At 48.7% G+C, this 16866-nt stretch overlaps 1 protein-coding gene across 2 annotated transcripts in view; it reads right to left on the reverse strand.

Annotated features, from left to right (window-relative positions):
- Positions 1–16587, reverse strand: part of LOC111143564 (immunoglobulin superfamily member 3) — a 93332-nt gene extending 76745 nt beyond the window's left edge. For both annotated transcript variants that reach the window (XM_022497388.1, XM_022497387.1), the window contains exon 1: positions 16126–16587. In XM_022497388.1, coding sequence (XP_022353096.1) covers positions 16126–16168 — 43 coding nt within the window. In that variant the 5' untranslated portion in view covers positions 16169–16587. The remainder of the gene's footprint in view (positions 1–16125) is intronic.
- Positions 16588–16866: the final 279 nt, after the last annotated feature.

Consider the following 16866-nt stretch of genomic DNA (forward strand, 5'->3'; position numbering starts at 1 on the left):
TAAGAACACCAAGAGCCCCAGAGGGAGAAGGAGGGGCAGCCCACTCGGCGCAGACCTCTGAGCAAATCATGGCAGGAGGAGGTGTTAAAGTGTAACCTGAAGGGGCGCCTGGACGGCTGGGACAGACATCTGCCTTAGGCTCAGGTCATGATCTCAGGGTCCCGCTCAGCAGGGAGCCTGCCACTCCCTCTCCCTCTGCCCCTCCTCCTGCTTGTGCTTTCACACTCTCTCTCTCCGTCAAATAAATAAAATCTTAAAAAAAAAAAAAAATGTAACATGAAGACCCCATAGCAGCTGGATCCTACACAAACAGCAGTTAGCAATGCCACCCCATTACAACAACAGATCTAGCTTCCACGACGCTCTCACAGCCAAAGGCAGAGCGAGCCAAGTCTGATGCTGGGAGGAGGCCCTCCTCCCCTAGTGGCCACACACACAGTCCCTGCCCCTCAGTACCAAGCATGTTCTGGCTGGGTGGGAGGGTCGGGGGGCGAGCTGGGGAAGGGAAGAAATGCAGGGATACCAGCTCTTAGCTGCCTTCCTTCGCCAGGAGATGACGCCTGTTACTTCCTCACCCATCTCACTGACCCCACAACACTGCGAACCTGGAGGAGTGCGTGCAGATCTGTGTTGTCCCTGCTACATCATCCTAAGCCCCAGTCTTTCATTCCCAAGGCCTGACCCGTATTTGAGAAGAATTCAAGGTCCCATTGCTTAGATCTTCCACCATTACCTCAAAACCCCAGTGACAGAGACCAGACAGCATCGTCCTAAACTCGATTCCCTCTTTCAAATTTCCATTTCCCAAGCCACACACCCAGACACTTCGAGGCAGCTTCTAGACTTCTAGACTTCCCCTTTTTGCCACATTCAATCAAGCCTTCTCTCAGCAGTTATTTTATTCCTTTCCAATTTTCCTCTGCTATCTTCCTCCCCTGCCTACCACTTTCACCTCGCATCTCACCGCCTGGAACTGAATTATTCCACTTGGCTTTTCCCATCTCCCCTTCTGACCGGCCTGGAATATGGCTGCCTCCCCATAACCCTCAAGGTCCCCTTTCCCAGCTTCTTCCCTGCTCCCAACCCTCTCCACTGCATGGGTCAAGGGTCACCTTCTGAGCCTGCAGCTGGCCATGCTCTAGAATCTGACTGTGGCATTAGTCAGGACATAATCTCAACTGTTCGCCAACAGTGCCACGTCCACTCCTGTCCCTGCAGGCCTGCTCATGCCATCCGCTGCCCGGAATGCCCCTGTGCTCTTCCCACACAAATCCTAATCCCAACTCAGGATCCAGTCCAAACATAATTGCCTCGCTCCAGCTTTGCTTACCCATGGACTTAGCTCCCTCCTTTCTGGCTTACCCGAGGGCTCAGCACTGGCTCTGAAGAGAGTGCCTTCTGATGATCAGCTGAACTATACTGTTTCATACGAATATATCTTACTTCCTGCTCCTCTGAGGGAGTGTCTAATACAGGTGGCCCTCGACTATAAGTAGCAGAAAACACCAACTCAACTGGCTGAAACAGTGAAGACAGGAAGTATGGAGCTCAACCTGCTCAGTGTTCAGTGGCTCTGGATCCTCTCCCTCTAACGGCTCAACAGCTTTACTTTCCTCATGGTGACATGATGGCTGCCTCATCTCCAAGACTCTAGTGGAAGGAGCTGTCCTTCTTCTATGTTTCTAAGAGAAGACATTTTTCCCAGAATCACCACAGCGGACTTCTCCTCCTATCTCACTGGCCACAAATTACTCTGTCACTCACTCACGTCTACACTACAGGCCTCCATAACTGGCTTAGATTGGTCAGCTTTTACTCTGGAGCCAGAGGCGAGGTCACTTTTCCTTGAGTGGGACCGGAAGAGAGACATGACTTTCAAACCAAATGAGGGCTCTGCCATCAAGAACAGAACAGCTGTTGTGGAGGTAACCAAGGGTCTGCCATAGGCTGGGACCAACATCACACATTTGTGTTTTCCGAACTCGCAACCCCCATCCTGTGCTGGCACATAAGACGCTCAACAGAGAGCTGTGCCGTTGAGCCAAACTAGAAATTATCCTGTGGGTGTGAGAAAATAGTGAGCATTACAATGGAGTGGCACAATTGGACATTTGTGCAGAGAAACCGGAAAGAGGGCCAATAAATCCAAACAGATGCAAAAAAAGTACTCAGCAGAGGAGGTCTGGGAAGCTCTGGTCCTAGCCCTAGGCTGGGCCCAACTCCCAGTTCCCTGGATAGGGAGTAGGCCACGGGCCAGAGCCCTGGGCTTCTCCCAGCAGGGCCCAGCTGGGCCTTCTCCTCAGTTCAACTCTTGCCTCCAATGGGCCCGTGATCTACGAGACCAGCCCACAACCTGGCAGGCACAAAGGAAGCTCACAATGAGGGCTATCAGTGCCTAGCGAGTCACCGAGCACTTTGTGGGCACACACGGATCTGTTGACTATGAAACCGCGTGAGGTCTGGGCTGGAAAAGCAAGCGTTCCCTTTCCTCTGGACTAAAGAGACGGCCCCTTCGGTTGCCCCGATGGGGCTCTCATCCCTCATTCCTCTTAGGCAACTCTGCTCAGATCTTGTCTTCATCTCAGCTTTCCAGCACTTTCTCCTGATGTCTCTGGACCACAGAGAGCACTCCGGGCTCCAGATACACATGCCTCCACCTGAGGCTGGGAAATGTGCCAAGAACTGCACAGAAAACACACGTACCACAAGGCTGTGAAGTCCCACTGGTGCACCATCTCTACCTGACATCACAGGGCCGCGAGTTTTGGCTCCTGGAAATTTCAGAGTTCCCTCTCCAGTACCGTAGCAGTCATCTCCTTGCCTAACGAGAACTGTGTTAAATGCAGCGTACTCTAAGAGCTCAGCAGATTATAATACGTATTCAAAATTCAATACATATTGACTGAAGAGCTATTACGTTGAACCTTCTGACACTGCTGATATTCAACTGTTGCTGACCTACAAATGGGGCAATGTCGCACAACTCAATCTAGTATCTCCTCCGTGCCAGGCAAAGACTAGGAAGGGCTTGGGACACCATGGCCGACAACACCCACATAGTCCCTGTGCTCATGGGGCTTACAGTCTAATGCATTAGACCGTGCATTACAAAGTAACACACTGTCTAGCTTCGCTCCTATAATTAACTATATGTGTGCTTATTTGTGGACTGCTTGACTTCTTTGCTAGCCTATAAAGCTACACAAGGATGGTGATCGTTTTCCGTATAACACACTGCCAAGCACGTGGCAGAAAACATCAGATATTTGCTCAACTTACTGACTCATGTTAAGATAGGTAAGTGCAGGTGCTGCAGCAGCATGGGGTGGGGAGGGTAAGATCAAGGACTTGACTAACTTGGAAGTTCTGATACTGCTAATAGGGTTGAATTAGGTCTTCACGAAACAGGTCTTTATATCACACAGCGTCTACCGGCAGCGAACATACACAGGGTTTCATAGGGACTACTTAAAATACTTAAGAGAACAAACTGTTTTCATGCACAATCCAGTTTTTCAGAAACTCCATTTACATAAACAATTGGTACGCTAATTGCAAATCATTCTTATTTCTCTCCTGAAGCAGGATCCCCAAGGATCTTTTATTAGGCGCTCTATTAGCCTCGTTTGAGTTGCAGTATTTACTTAAAAGTAGTAACAGTGAAGTTCTTGGAAAATATTTGGTAATTCAAACATTTTCCTAATTTTAAACTAATCCTCATTAGTCTCCATTTTTAGGGATTTTACCATCATATGGAGAGAAAGTAACAAAGTCTGCACCTGAGGGAATATTCGCCAAATTCCTTTGCAGGAGGACACTTCTGACAGCGAGAACCTGAGCTAACCACCGAAAGGGCTGAAAACAGCACAGCAAGAAATGACAATTTGAAGAGTGACCGTAAGGGGCGCCTGCTGGCTCAGTGGGTTAAAGCCTCTGCCTTCGACTCAGGTCATGATCTCAGGGTCCTCGATCGAGCCCCGCATCGGGCTCTCTGCTCAGCAGAGAGCCTGCTTCTTCCTCTCTCTCTCTGCCTGCCTCTCTGCCTACTTGTGATCTCTCTGTCAATTAAATTAAAAAAAAAAAAAAAAAGTGCTAAACCAGGCACTCACGTTGAAGAGTGACCGTAATCCAATTTAGTCTAATCAATGACGCACACACAAAGTCACGTTCCATTTCTAAGCAAAGCACATGAAAACTGTAGAACTTGCACCCCTGATCTTTCCGATTGACCTGCTATAACATAATGACAAATGTCGGTGAACAGCCTGACCAACAGGCCTCTTGTCTATCTTGCAGCCTCTCCGAGAGAGCCAGGCCCAGACACACTGCACAGACATCGGTGAGCTTGGCTGGTATCTTCATGCGTGTTTGGCTTCTCGTCCTCTGCACCGGCTCTGAGATTTACTGACACAATGGTTACATTCACGGAGCATCTCGAATGCTCTTGCCATGGCAAACGATCAGCAGGCCCTCTCCTCAGGCCGAAAGCCAACAAAGATCTGTCACCAGCAAGGAGGACGCCGGACCCTCCAAAGGATGCCAGAGTCCCCATCCCGCCTCCTCTGCAGAACCTCGCAAATCTCGCGGATGCAGGCGGGATGATCAGGGTTGGAGGAGATTATGCTCTGAATGTCTTAAGAGATTAGATACTTAAAATCCTCCACATGACTTCAGTCATCCCCGTTACAGATGACAGAGTAAAAGCCTACTTGATTAAAGCTGAAGGCCTATACATTTGCAAAAGGGAAAATAGGCAGAAGGAAACAAGAGTCATATTACTGATGGGCACAACACCAGCTCTGGGACATCAGGGGCTGCTGAATAAATTATGACAAGGAGGCACATGCAGTAATCACAGACTCACCATAAATACCGCAGCCCTCAAGGCTCTCGTATTCACTTACTTTCCCCCAAAGCATAGATTGAATCTGGCCTTGTCCTTAAAGGAGGCCTGGCTCTCCCCAAATTCCAAATATGGAAAATTACAGTTCTTCTGTGGTGATGGGGGGAGGGGGGTAAAAGTGGAAAGGCAAATGTTTGTATTACGTCATGTTTTCATTTTAAAACAAAGACTGCGCACACCAGACTCCCTCTCCGTCATGTGAGGGGTGGTCTCCAGTCCCTCCACTCTCCCCCAGCCCAGGCCTATGGCAGTCCCTTCCTCACCTCCAGAACACTTGCCCTTTAAGAGAAGAGGATTACACATGAGATCCCTAAGGATTCTCTCCAAATACATTCAAGCCCAGAGGCACATGAGTTCTTAATCTACTTTCTCTCTTCCAGAAGTTCACCAGCGGGTGGAGAGCTGCTCAGAAAGGTTGGAATCATACGTGTGAGAAAGGAGTTACAGATGCTGTTCCTCCAGCCAGCAAGGTACTGGGACCCCCAGCAGGGGGCCACAGCCCATTCTGACACAGGGACAGAGAAAGGGCTGGGCAGGGCATTCAGATGCGAGCTTGCTTGTTGGTAATGGAAGACTAGAAGACAGACGGCAACACTGTCCAGCATGCTTCCTTGGATACTAAAACATCAGAAGACCTTAAGACACTATTCAGCAAATCATCTCTAAACAGCATCCTAAAGGGTGGTCTAGATTCAGGAGAAGCCTAGAATGACTCCACATGCCATCTCTGATAATCTAACCAACGTTTCCATGTGGGAAGCAGAATCCCCAACAGACCAGCCAACTCCCAGCCAACACAAAACCAGCATGGAACAAATCCAATGAGGCACACCAGGAAGGCCTTGGAAAAGTGCTGCCTACGGGGAGGAGGAAGGCTCCGTCCAGACGCTCTGGGAAGCAGCAGCCACCAGCTTTGGAGCTGGGGTGACTCCCACCCAGCAGAGTTTCCAACCTGCCTGGAACCTGCGACTTGGGGGAACTGGTGGAGAAAGGGGAAGCAATGATCGATGAATGCTTAGGGGTAGCAGCCCTGGACGGGCTGCTAGGACGGCATCTGGCAAGGTGCAGGCCTGTAAGAGCCTGGACTACCCTGAGTGGACACAGCAGTTTCTGAAACCAGGCCCAACACTGGAGGGGGCCCTGAGCTGTCCCCACAGCCTCCCCCGACAAGGTTCCCCGAGGGGAGCCACTCTGTAGGAAAGTAGGGAGGAGAAGTATAAGACAGGAGACACATCAAGCTTACCACCACCACAGCCCCCCACATGAAGGGTCCTCAGGAGAAACCCTGGTGTGGAAGCCGCCTCCAGTGTATGTGATTGCTCTATTTTTCTTTTGTTCTGGCTTCCTAGAAATTCAGAGCTGAGGACGAAATTCCCAATTCCCAGAGACAGACAATATCCGCAGCAGTAAGTAAGGTCGTTCCACGTATCCAGGACTTGGGATATTTGTGTATTTTCAAAAGAAAGAATTTGCGCTCGCGGGGCCACCCACCCCAGTCGCCCCCAATCACATGTCTTACTCCTTCAGAGGCCATTGTCAGGGCCAAGGGGGTATATGTAATTCACAGCTGCTAAAGCAGAGTTGAAAACAAACCAAGAGGAAAAGATGTTCAGTAACAGTAAGAGAAAAGACATACCTCAGGGACAGAAAAGAGTTCCCCCACGTCAGATTGTTATTAATTAATTTTTCTATTTATTAAGATTAAAAATATAGATCCTGTGACTTCTTAAAATGTTTCTCAAGATTTTACCTTTCCATTCTTAGTTATGGGAGGCAACCGAACGAGGAGCTGCTTGGAGTCCACACTCGAAGATTTGCTGGATGAACAGACCAAAAGTCTTCTTAGGAAAGTCGTGTAAGTGGTTCCTAGCAGAACAGCAGTCTCGGGATGGGGGGGAGCAGGTCAAACCCCAATGCTGAAGAAGGGTTGACTACGATACATGAATCCAACCAGCACCCCTCCAAAATGGGCACTATTTTAAAAATCAGGTCTAAAGGTGACCGATCCAAGAAACCTGCTTTTGCTTCCAGGGATTTAAAGAAAGTCACACCGGTGAACCTGAGAAGTAACCCAATACTTTGAAATGATAATCTTTTTTTACAGAAATAGCTGCTTCCGCAGGGGTAGAGAAAAAAAAAAGTGCTCTTTTGGGTCTTAAACGTCTGGTAGCCAGTAACCTCAGCAGTTACTCTAGTCCAGTTCGTTCTAAATGGAAGAATCATTGGGGAATTGAAAATGCAGGAAAACTTCCCTCATTTTCCCCCCAGTCTATGAAAAAATATGAAACTTGACTGAATTAGATCCCAAACCCAATATTTATGGTTATTCTCTTAACAAGTTTTAAATATGCTTCATTTGAATTCAACATAATTTCAAAATTATAACTAAAACAGTCAACAAAATATGTTAAATGTATGCGTTTGGGGAGAAAATACTCAGAACAAACAAGTCAATTCTTTTCATTAAGTACATTAAAATTTAAGGGTAGTGTTTATATTATGACTCTTGATACGGCAAGACAAAATTATCCCATGATATAGCTATTGAATGAGGCTCACTACTCCCCAATGATTTCACAAATTACAGTTCCAACTAGCTATAAAATAACCAAATCAGTTCTGATATGGCCATAAAATTAAGCCTGAAAAAATAGTGAGGTAAATTACCCCTTTAAAATCAAGTTGTTGAACAATATGTTCTGTATGATTCTATTTCTGTCAGAAAAAAAATCTATATTGGTGTGAATATATGCATAGAAATTATAAAAAAAAGATCTGGCAGAATATTTATCACACTGTAAAGAATATATATCAGACTCAGTAAGGGACATAGGGCGGAGAGGGGAACTTTCACATTTTATCCTCCATCTGTACTGTCTAGATTTTTTATTCACAACTATATTCCCCTGTTACCTCTGTCAACAACTTAAAATCCAAAAAACAAAGCAAACAATAGAAGCTACCTTCTGAAATTGAAACCAATCTCTCATGATCTTATTTTTATACAATATTGTACCCTAAACACTTTATTTGTTGTTTTAAATTATGAGTTAATTCCATTCAAGTCTTCAGTAAATTTAAGATTGATGGGATCGTTACATCTAAGAGGTTGTGAAACTTCTCTAGAAGTCTTAAAAAAAAAAAAAAAGAGGAGGAGGTTGTCCCTGAACAGGACAAGTATGGACTGACCTACAGCAATGGCTGGTTTTTCAGCTCCATACTGAAAGTCCTTTCTAGCAAAGTCAGTCAAGGTCACCGACGCAATCAACAAATGGGCAAACACCATCTAGGTTATCCAAAGGCCTTGGGACTCTCAAAGTAACATGTGGGGTAGGAAAGCTGGCCGCCTCAGACATTTCAAAACACCCAACAATGACTCCACTTCCCCTACGCTGCAGATACAGGGCTAAGGTACCCAACAGATAAAGCCACGTGCGTCCTTTGGTCACGGGCAATGCAGAGTGTCAGATTAATTTTGCTTTAGAGCTGAACAATATCACTAGAGCAAGAGCGAGCAATCATATTGGTTACCACGTAGGAGAAACAGATTAATTACTACTTAATGCTGAGAGACAGAAGACTTCAATGGATGGGGCGCCTGAGGGAAGTTAATAAAAAGGGGTCTGTGAGAAGGAGGTCAACAGCCTGCCTCATGACACATCTCTGTTGCCAGAACGCCACAGGCCGGGATCCAGTGCCCTGAGGGCAGAGACGGTGTTCTCAGAAGTCACCAAGAAAAAGGAGGCATGGAGTGCCCTCCAAAGAATGGGAAAACGGGTGCTACAGACAAAAACAGTATTAAACACACAAAAATAAGGCCAAGTTTAGGCAATCCTGAACATGCTCCCAGACATCAAAGAATCAGATTTGGGAAAGAACACACAACTGGTATCGGATCCTCCCCCAATCCCCTGCCCCGTTTTAATAAAAGGAAGGCCTAGGGACCTGAAAGTCAAGGGGAAGAGGCCATGCATTTCTTTGAGTTCACAATTTTGTTAGAATGTCTTTGCCCTGACGATGTTCTGATGGATTCACGAAAGCTCTTTCCTTGTTACAGGAACAGGTCCCCTTTACTTCCACTCTAGACCCTCACCTCCAGGAATGCCTCCTACCCTCCCTGGCTACTTCTCCAGAGGTCCTCCAGGACACCCACCTACAGCTCTCTGGTATCTTCCTTCCATCTCAGATCCAAATACCCAGACGTCATGCCAACTGACTGACTGCTCCTTCCGGCAACAGCCACTGACACGTCAGACTTCTCCAGTCCTTGGGAAACCTTCTCAACGCAGCCGCAATGTGTCCATGGTGGCCTCCAGCCCCGCAATTCTGCCAGATCCTCCTTGTCCTATTACTTAAGAAATGCCTAACATTCCAGCTCTTCCAGAAAGCCTTTCCAGACTGACCACTCACAAGCTACTCCAGCCTCATCCCTCTCCTAGACAGAAGTTCCCTCCCTACTATTGCTGAGCTGAAAACAAGAACACACTTGCCCACCCCCTCCTTCCCCAAAAGACACCTGTCCTCGGAGAGCACATAGTGTCATTGTCTTCCTGTCCATTTGCACAGGGATTTACTGCTTGCTTTACAGCTGGCCTTAGAGGATCATCGCCTAGAAGACAGGGACGTTGGGCAAAGCCTGGGTCACCTGGATGACGAGGAAGAGGATATGTGGGGGGAGTTTAATTAAAGGGTTAATAGAGGATTAGGCAGAAACTTTGCTTCAACTCTCATTATCACAAAGCCTGTTATAAAGGTTTCTCAAATACATCTGATCACCTTCCAGCCTGAGTAGAGTTAATATAATTTAATCTTTGACTTAGGCTCTTGCAGTGCCCTGAGGCTCATCACTCTCTTCTGCTACTATAATTATAGATGCGGAAGATGTAGAGACTGGACGGATGGTGGCCTGGAAGTTAATTTCTGGAATAAATCCTTGCTGCCACATCTTGCGATTTTTGCCTTTCGGAAAGCGGAGTTCAAAAATAAAAAACAAAATCTCTCTTCATTGAAGGTTCCAGTTAAGGGAGGTTCACTGCCATGGTCTTTGTTAAGTGCCCACCACTGTGGCCCACAATTAGTCACTTAATAAAGCCTTCTTGATGAGGGAATTTGGCAACATGTGATTTTCTACAAATGCAAGCTTGATTTTGACGCAACCACTCATTTCTTTGAAAATCAGGGGGCATTCACACACAGGTGTCCTAAATTTCCTTAAATTAAAAACCAGCCCTTCGCGAGGAGTTAGCTGTGCTCACTTTCAAGCAGCAAAGAAACAGGTGTCCAATCATGGCAAATGAAGAGCTCCCAAAGGAACCTAAAAATATTAATCAAGGAGCCATAATGGAGGATGCACGAGGCCAGGGACCAGGGGAGGCCAGCAACAGCGCCACTTCATTCAGTTTCCAGGCCAGGGCTCAGCGGAAGTGGTCCGCCTGGGCTCCTGGAGACCCAGCCTAAGCCCAACTCCCAAACTCATTACAGTCAAAGGCAGTTCTGTGTGCCCTCATCATCCCAGGTGAACTGGACCCTAAAACCACCGCCAGTCATTTCTCGAGAACCTACAGGGCCACCCTACCACCGTTACGACTGCTGTCTCCTCTGCGCCATGAGGATTCTACCGGGAACAGAATGCTCCCCACATGGAAACCCTGCCCATTTCGGAAAGCTAATGAAGTCCTCTCACACGGCGTCCTCCCGGCAACCACCGCCTACACTGAACTTCACTTTGCACTTCACAGGGGTCCTTGAACAGAAGTCAGGAGCTATGTGAACTTGAATGGGAAAGAAAAATACACCTTTATTTTCAACTAACCTCTTTGTGAATGTGGACCATTTGATTATGGATGCAGGCAGCCGTCATGACGATGTCTCTAGGACCTGTGACTCTGTCACAACAAAAATCACACATGCTTTCATATCACATCACGGTTGACACTGATAGCTCAACATACCGTTTTCGTGCCTCACTATGCCATAATTACAATAATTGTTGGTCCTGCTGCTAGAGGCTCGTTATTTAATGTGTTACTAAAGAAGCGTATTGCTATAATCATAAATTGGTTTAATGTTTTGATGACTATATTTCAATATAATTGGTTTCCTTTGTTAGCCGATGTGTTTTTATTTGCGCATTTCAAAATGTTCTCCAGGGAAAGGGTCCAGAGGTTTCACCATACTGCCCCAAGGATCCAGGGCCCAAGAAAGATTAAATGTCACCCTGTTTGTCAACATTTTAAAAGCACAAGTTCTAGAGCCCAACTTGGATTCAAATCTAGACTCTGCCCATCTCTAATGTTTGTCCTTTGAGCAAAAGGACCTGAGCTCCCTGAGCCTTGAGTTTCCTTGTCCTGGGCAAGGAAGAGTATCGAAACCATTTAGTCATCAAAAAATTAACTGAACAGGGGCACCTGGATGGCTCAGTGGGTTAAAGCCTCTGCCTCCGGCTCAGGTCATGATCCCAGGGTCCTGGGATCGAGCCCCGCATGGGGCTCTCTGCTCAATGGGGAGCCTGCTTCCTCCTCTCTCTGCCTGCCTCTCTGCCTACTTCTTTCAAATAAATAATTTAAAATCTTAAAAAGAAAAAAAACTAACTGAACACCTACTTACTTTGTGCCAGGCATAAGGCTGAGCTCTGGGGCTACGGCAGTGAACATGATAGGGAGGGTCCTCCGTATGGAAGGGCTTTGCTCCGCCAAGTATCTAGCAGTGACTGGCACACAAGCGGACTAAAAACACTAGAGTCACTACTGTTAAAATCACAACACTGCCTGCGTGATTGTATGTGAATTTATGTTGCTTCCCATTGTAACGACTATTGGCTCATCTGGCTCGCGCCCTCCCGGTAAGGCTTCTTAGAGGCCAGGGGCTGGGCCGCAGAGTCACAGAGGGGCAGCTGGCGAGATGGAAGAACACAGGCTTTGGACCAGAAAATCTTGGCTTCAAAACCCTCTGCTGTCACTCACTAGCTCTGTCGCTCAGCCAGCAAGCCACTGCTGACCCTCCCACATCTGTTCTCTTCTCAGAACTCCTAGTTTTTAGCTGGTCAGAATTCAGGAAGCCATTTCTCAGGCCCCCTTGCAGCCGAGTACAGTCATGCGCTCAAGTTCTAGCCAACAGGGGTATAAGCAGAAGAGGGGAGGGCAACCTTCCAGAAATGTCCTTAAATTATGAAGTCCTGCCCTTCACCAATCCTTTACCCCCTTCATGATGGCTGGGGCTAGCACAGCCGTCTCAGATCATGCCATGACCTTGGGAATGGAGGCATGCACGAGGGAGACAGAAGGGGCCTGGATCCCTGCCACTGTGGAACACCATATTGAGCTGGTACAGTAGTCTTCCTGAGGCAGGTTCCTTAACCTCCCTGGACCTCAGTGGCTCCATCTACACACAGGTGATGCTGGGAGTCCTCTATCCAGTGAGTGTATGTGGAGGACTTCATGAGACGGGGCTCGCTTCACAGCCAAGGCCAGAGCTAGGAGAGGTGGTATCATTACTGTTCTTCCCTTACTGCAATGCAAAGTGCAGGGCACGGGAGCATCTTAACACAGCCTGGGGGGCATAGTGGTGACTCAGTAATTCCCAGAGTTGAAAGGCCTCCTAGCCGGTCTAGCCCTCCTGATAATTCCCTTCTCAGGCACCCCTGTCAAATGGTCCCCAGGAAAGGGACAGTGTACCACCCCTGCAACAACTGCTAGGGATGGTGCTTGTTCACCCATAAATCACGACCTTCAGAACTCATCCCCTGACCACCCCCGATCTGCTTCACTTGTGTCTTCTGCCTTTGATCATGAGTCCTGCCTCTGAGCTCACTCTCATCAGAGCATCAAAGTTCCCTTCAATCTCTTTTGGAAGAACCCTCTGGCCTCTTCCCTAGCTAACGGCATGGTAAGGGATCACTGCCTCGGTCCCCTCCTATTCCAGCAAGCAGCCTCTCAAACCCTACACATGAAATTTGCCGCCGCTGGAGGAGAAGACGAATGGTCACGAGCCAGCTACAGGTTCTCCCGGGCTGATCCACAGATGTCCCAATCTCCTCTTTCCAGGCTCACACTTCTAAAGCTATTTCGTCTTGTTTGCAGCATTAGCACTGGCCTAGGAGGCGTAACTCTTCATGGCTATGCAAAACCGAAATCTGCTTTATGGGCCTGAAACTTACAATCATCTTTCTTGATTGTCCCCTTCCTGTTCTTGCAGACACAAATCCTAGTCTGTCTCTCCCACACGGCTGTCATTTTGCCATGTCCCTGTCACTCATGCAGGCTGCTGCCTGGCACAGTCCCGGCCCCCTCTCCCTCTCTCCTCATTCCCTCCTTTTTCACATGCACGCCACAGTCATGCCACGGTCACACCAGCCCCTGCTCGTGCTTGCTCTCGCTCTCTCTCGCTCTCTCATCTTCTGCCCCTCTGGCTCTGCCCATTCTCAGCAGTGGAGACTTCACTAACCCTCGTGGCTCAACCAGGCCTGGGCATCAGATGGCTCTGGAACTGGCACAAGGGTGGCCGTGGCAGCCAGTGGCTCCCAAGCTGGGTGGGGCAGCCAGCGCTGCAAGAGGAAGAGACAAGACATAGCGGTCACTGTGGCTTCGGGGAGGACAGACACAAGGGCAGGAGTCAGCCCCCAGACAGGCCGAAAAGGAGGAACCTGATCCAAATCCCCGACGCTGGCAAAGGTAGGGGGCACAAAGCGTGGGTCCACAAGTGCAGAGGGAGTTGCTGGCATGTGGGAGATGGACCCCGGGTCCGCCCTCAGGGACTGTCACCGGGCTTTCTGACTCAAACTGCTGTTTCTGGAGGCTGACAGCCCCTGTACCCGCGCCACTGTGCAGAGTACTTAGCCTCATCCTACTTTGTACAAACAAAATTTGATTCTGGGTGTGTGACCCACATGAGCACAAAACCTTGGGATTCTTTGCTCTTTGAAATTCACATTACACATTAATTTACATTACACAGCAAGAATGCTGACGCATGAATCAGCCCACACCAGACTTCAAGCAGGAAAGAAGACCCCCAGCCTGGGTTTTGTTCCCTCCCTAGACACCTCCAGTTCTCCAAGGTTAGCAGGGGGGGGTAGCAAGAGCCCCTCCCCACCCCTGCTGACGGTCACGCAGTGATGGGAGAGGTTGAGCCTTCAGCAGCAGGAGGTAAAGCACCAGGCACACCCACTTCTGAACCTTCCCACCCTCACCCACGGCGGGTCCTCTGGTGGCGGCCAGTGCTCCCCTTCACCGCCACCCTGAGGCTCCTTTCCTTCCCTCCCCCGCACCTGTTTCTAAGGGGGCGAGAGGGGAGGCAAGAGAAGAATGTCAGGGCCCAAGGACCAGTCCACAGAGTGGCCCGGAGGGCGAGCAGCAGAGGGACCTGCAGGAAGCCTCCCATTTCTAGAGCAACCAGAACAAACAAAAGGCACAAATGTCCCATTTCCTTGTTTTGCCATTGGTGGCTCCTTCCCCTGCCCTGGGCCCCACCCTTCCACCCAGCCCTCTATCCCGCCTTAGCCATCCCACCCTCCTCCAACTCCCCAGGGCCTTCCTTGTTTGTCCTCTTGAATCCACATGAATCACTAATTACTGATTTAAACGCAGACACGACGTCAATGACAAATGCAGTAGGAACAAGTATCAATGGGATATTCAGGACTGGTGCCCAGAGAGCTACCTGCTTTCTTAACTCTGCCTGAACAGAAGGGAGACACGGGGACACCTTATCCTCACCCACCCCTGAGCACAGCACCGATGAATCTGCCTGGGGACCCTGTGTCTGAGTGTGTGCCGGGGCGGGCAGGGCTGGCACTAATGAACTCACACACTGGTTCTTTCACTTGGAACTACCTTGAGAGCAGAAAGACTGATGCCTGGCTCACCCTCCCGGACAATCTGGTTTCATTGGTCTGGGGCTGCTGCCGGAGATCGGGACTTTTAAAAGCTTCCCCCAGGGATTACGACATGCACCCAAGTTTAAGAATCACTGACTACACACATTTATTATGTGTTCCAGACATTTTTCAAAGCAGTCAAGGTATTCAGGACACCTTATAGACTTTCACTGTCAAGAGAGTCCTTGGAGGGATCATCCCATTTTACTGAGGTCTATAGGGCCATCACAATGAGGCTCAGATTCAAATCAGGCTCTCAAACTCCAAAACCTGTTCTTTCCACCCAACTGTGAACTCCTACAAGCATACAAACAACGCATCAGAGCAATCTCCACTGCCAGCAGGTCATGAATAAACTCCGTAAATGCCAAATATCTAGATTTGGAAATGCAGACACCATAGGCAGCCATGGTGACCTCTTCACGCAGGGGACAGAACCACACAGAGAGGTCAGACAGTGGGCTCCTGTGCGAGCTCTGAGGAGATGGACAGAGAGGATGCATCAGATCGTGGCTAGGAAGTTTATCCTAGACCCAAGATGTGTCCTCAGATACTTCACACAAGCCGATGTTTGATGGTATAGAAAGTATGGGCAAGAGGGCACAGGGGCTCTGCAATGGGAAGGGGATCCCTAGGGCAGGTATCAAGGGTCTACCTCTTGGGACCACAGTTCCTCATCCTGCTCTAAGCATTCTGGCCTTCTGTAGGGGCACCAAAACCATTCCTAACACATTCCCTCGCAAGCAGCTTCCCCTCCTCCAGTCTCTCTTCTTCCAGAACTACGCTCTGAGTTTCCTTGGTGAGGGGACATAAGACTGGTATCCTCAAACACTTTTAGGCTCCAGGTCACTCAGGCAGGGCAATGCATCCCTTCGCCACCCTATTTCCACCCATGACTACTCCCCACCCCCGCCACAAAAAAAGGCAAAACAAAACAAAAAACAGAGCATCATTACCACCAAACCAACTTTCCCCACAGTAAGAATAACGGTGCCACTTTGAATTTGGAATTAATGTGGACAGCGGATAAGACACTGAAGTTTATAAGGTACATGGAGCCCCTAAACCACTAACATGCAGATGGAGGGATCTCACCGCAAGGCAAAGCTGGGGACAGACACTTCAAGGACAGTAGATGTTCCTTCTTAAAGACAGCAAACAATATCTCACCGTTCCTCCCGGGTCAGAATAGGGCCTCTTGGTACCCTAGTCCAACCTGTGATACATAACTGCTGTGTGCCGGTGTCCCCCAAGCCAAGTGTTGATGGGAAAGAACCACAAGGAATTACAGGAACCAACAGCAGGTTAAACTTTCACATCGATCGCACTGATAAGCAGAGCCACTTACCCAGCACAGCCAGACAACTCAGCACTGGGAAAAAGCACTTCATGTCGGCAGCAGAGAAGAGACACAACACAGGACGCTCCCTCTTCTCTCGCACTTAATCTCTCATTTCTGGCAATCCACTTATAGCTCCAGAGGACAGTTTTGGAAATAGAACGTAACTCAAAAAATGAAAACAGGTTAAAGAGAAGAGATCAGCAAGATGGGGGGAGGGGGGCGGCCAGTGGCTTGTGTTGAACTCCCCTATGCTAAAAGAAGGGTCCAGAACAATTCTGAAGGCCCTCTAGGCTTCTGCCACATCGTGTGCCTTGCGGTTTCCACTGGAATTGTAGATTGCAGTGAATTAATCCTCAAGGAATAGGGAAAAAAGAGTCTGAGAAAATCCTTTCATCCACTGATTATACAGAAATGTCCTTGGCTTCCCAGTGAAGATGTCTGTAAGCTCCCTCATTCGGATTCCCCAAAGGAAACAGGGCAGGTTTTGTCAAAACCTCTGACAGCTAAATCGCCCCGGAATGGCACCGACTGTCTGGGTTTCTTCATCAAAAAGTCCGTCTCCATCCATGTCGGTAGGTCAGGGAGCTGCCACCTGCCCCACACCTACCCAGAACACACGAAGCAAGTTGGCGTTCAGCGGCCCCGAGGCGAAGCCGGTCCCACAATGCCAGCAGATTTCTAAAACAAACACAACAGAGATGTATCAAAGGCGAACACCAGCGCCGCAAAACCGAGAGGCGCTGAGCG

This window comes from Enhydra lutris, unplaced genomic scaffold (assembly GCF_002288905.1).
Source record: "Enhydra lutris kenyoni isolate GAN:26980312 unplaced genomic scaffold, ASM228890v2 scaffoldscaffold9, whole genome shotgun sequence".
Lineage (NCBI taxonomy): Eukaryota > Metazoa > Chordata > Mammalia > Carnivora > Mustelidae > Enhydra > Enhydra lutris.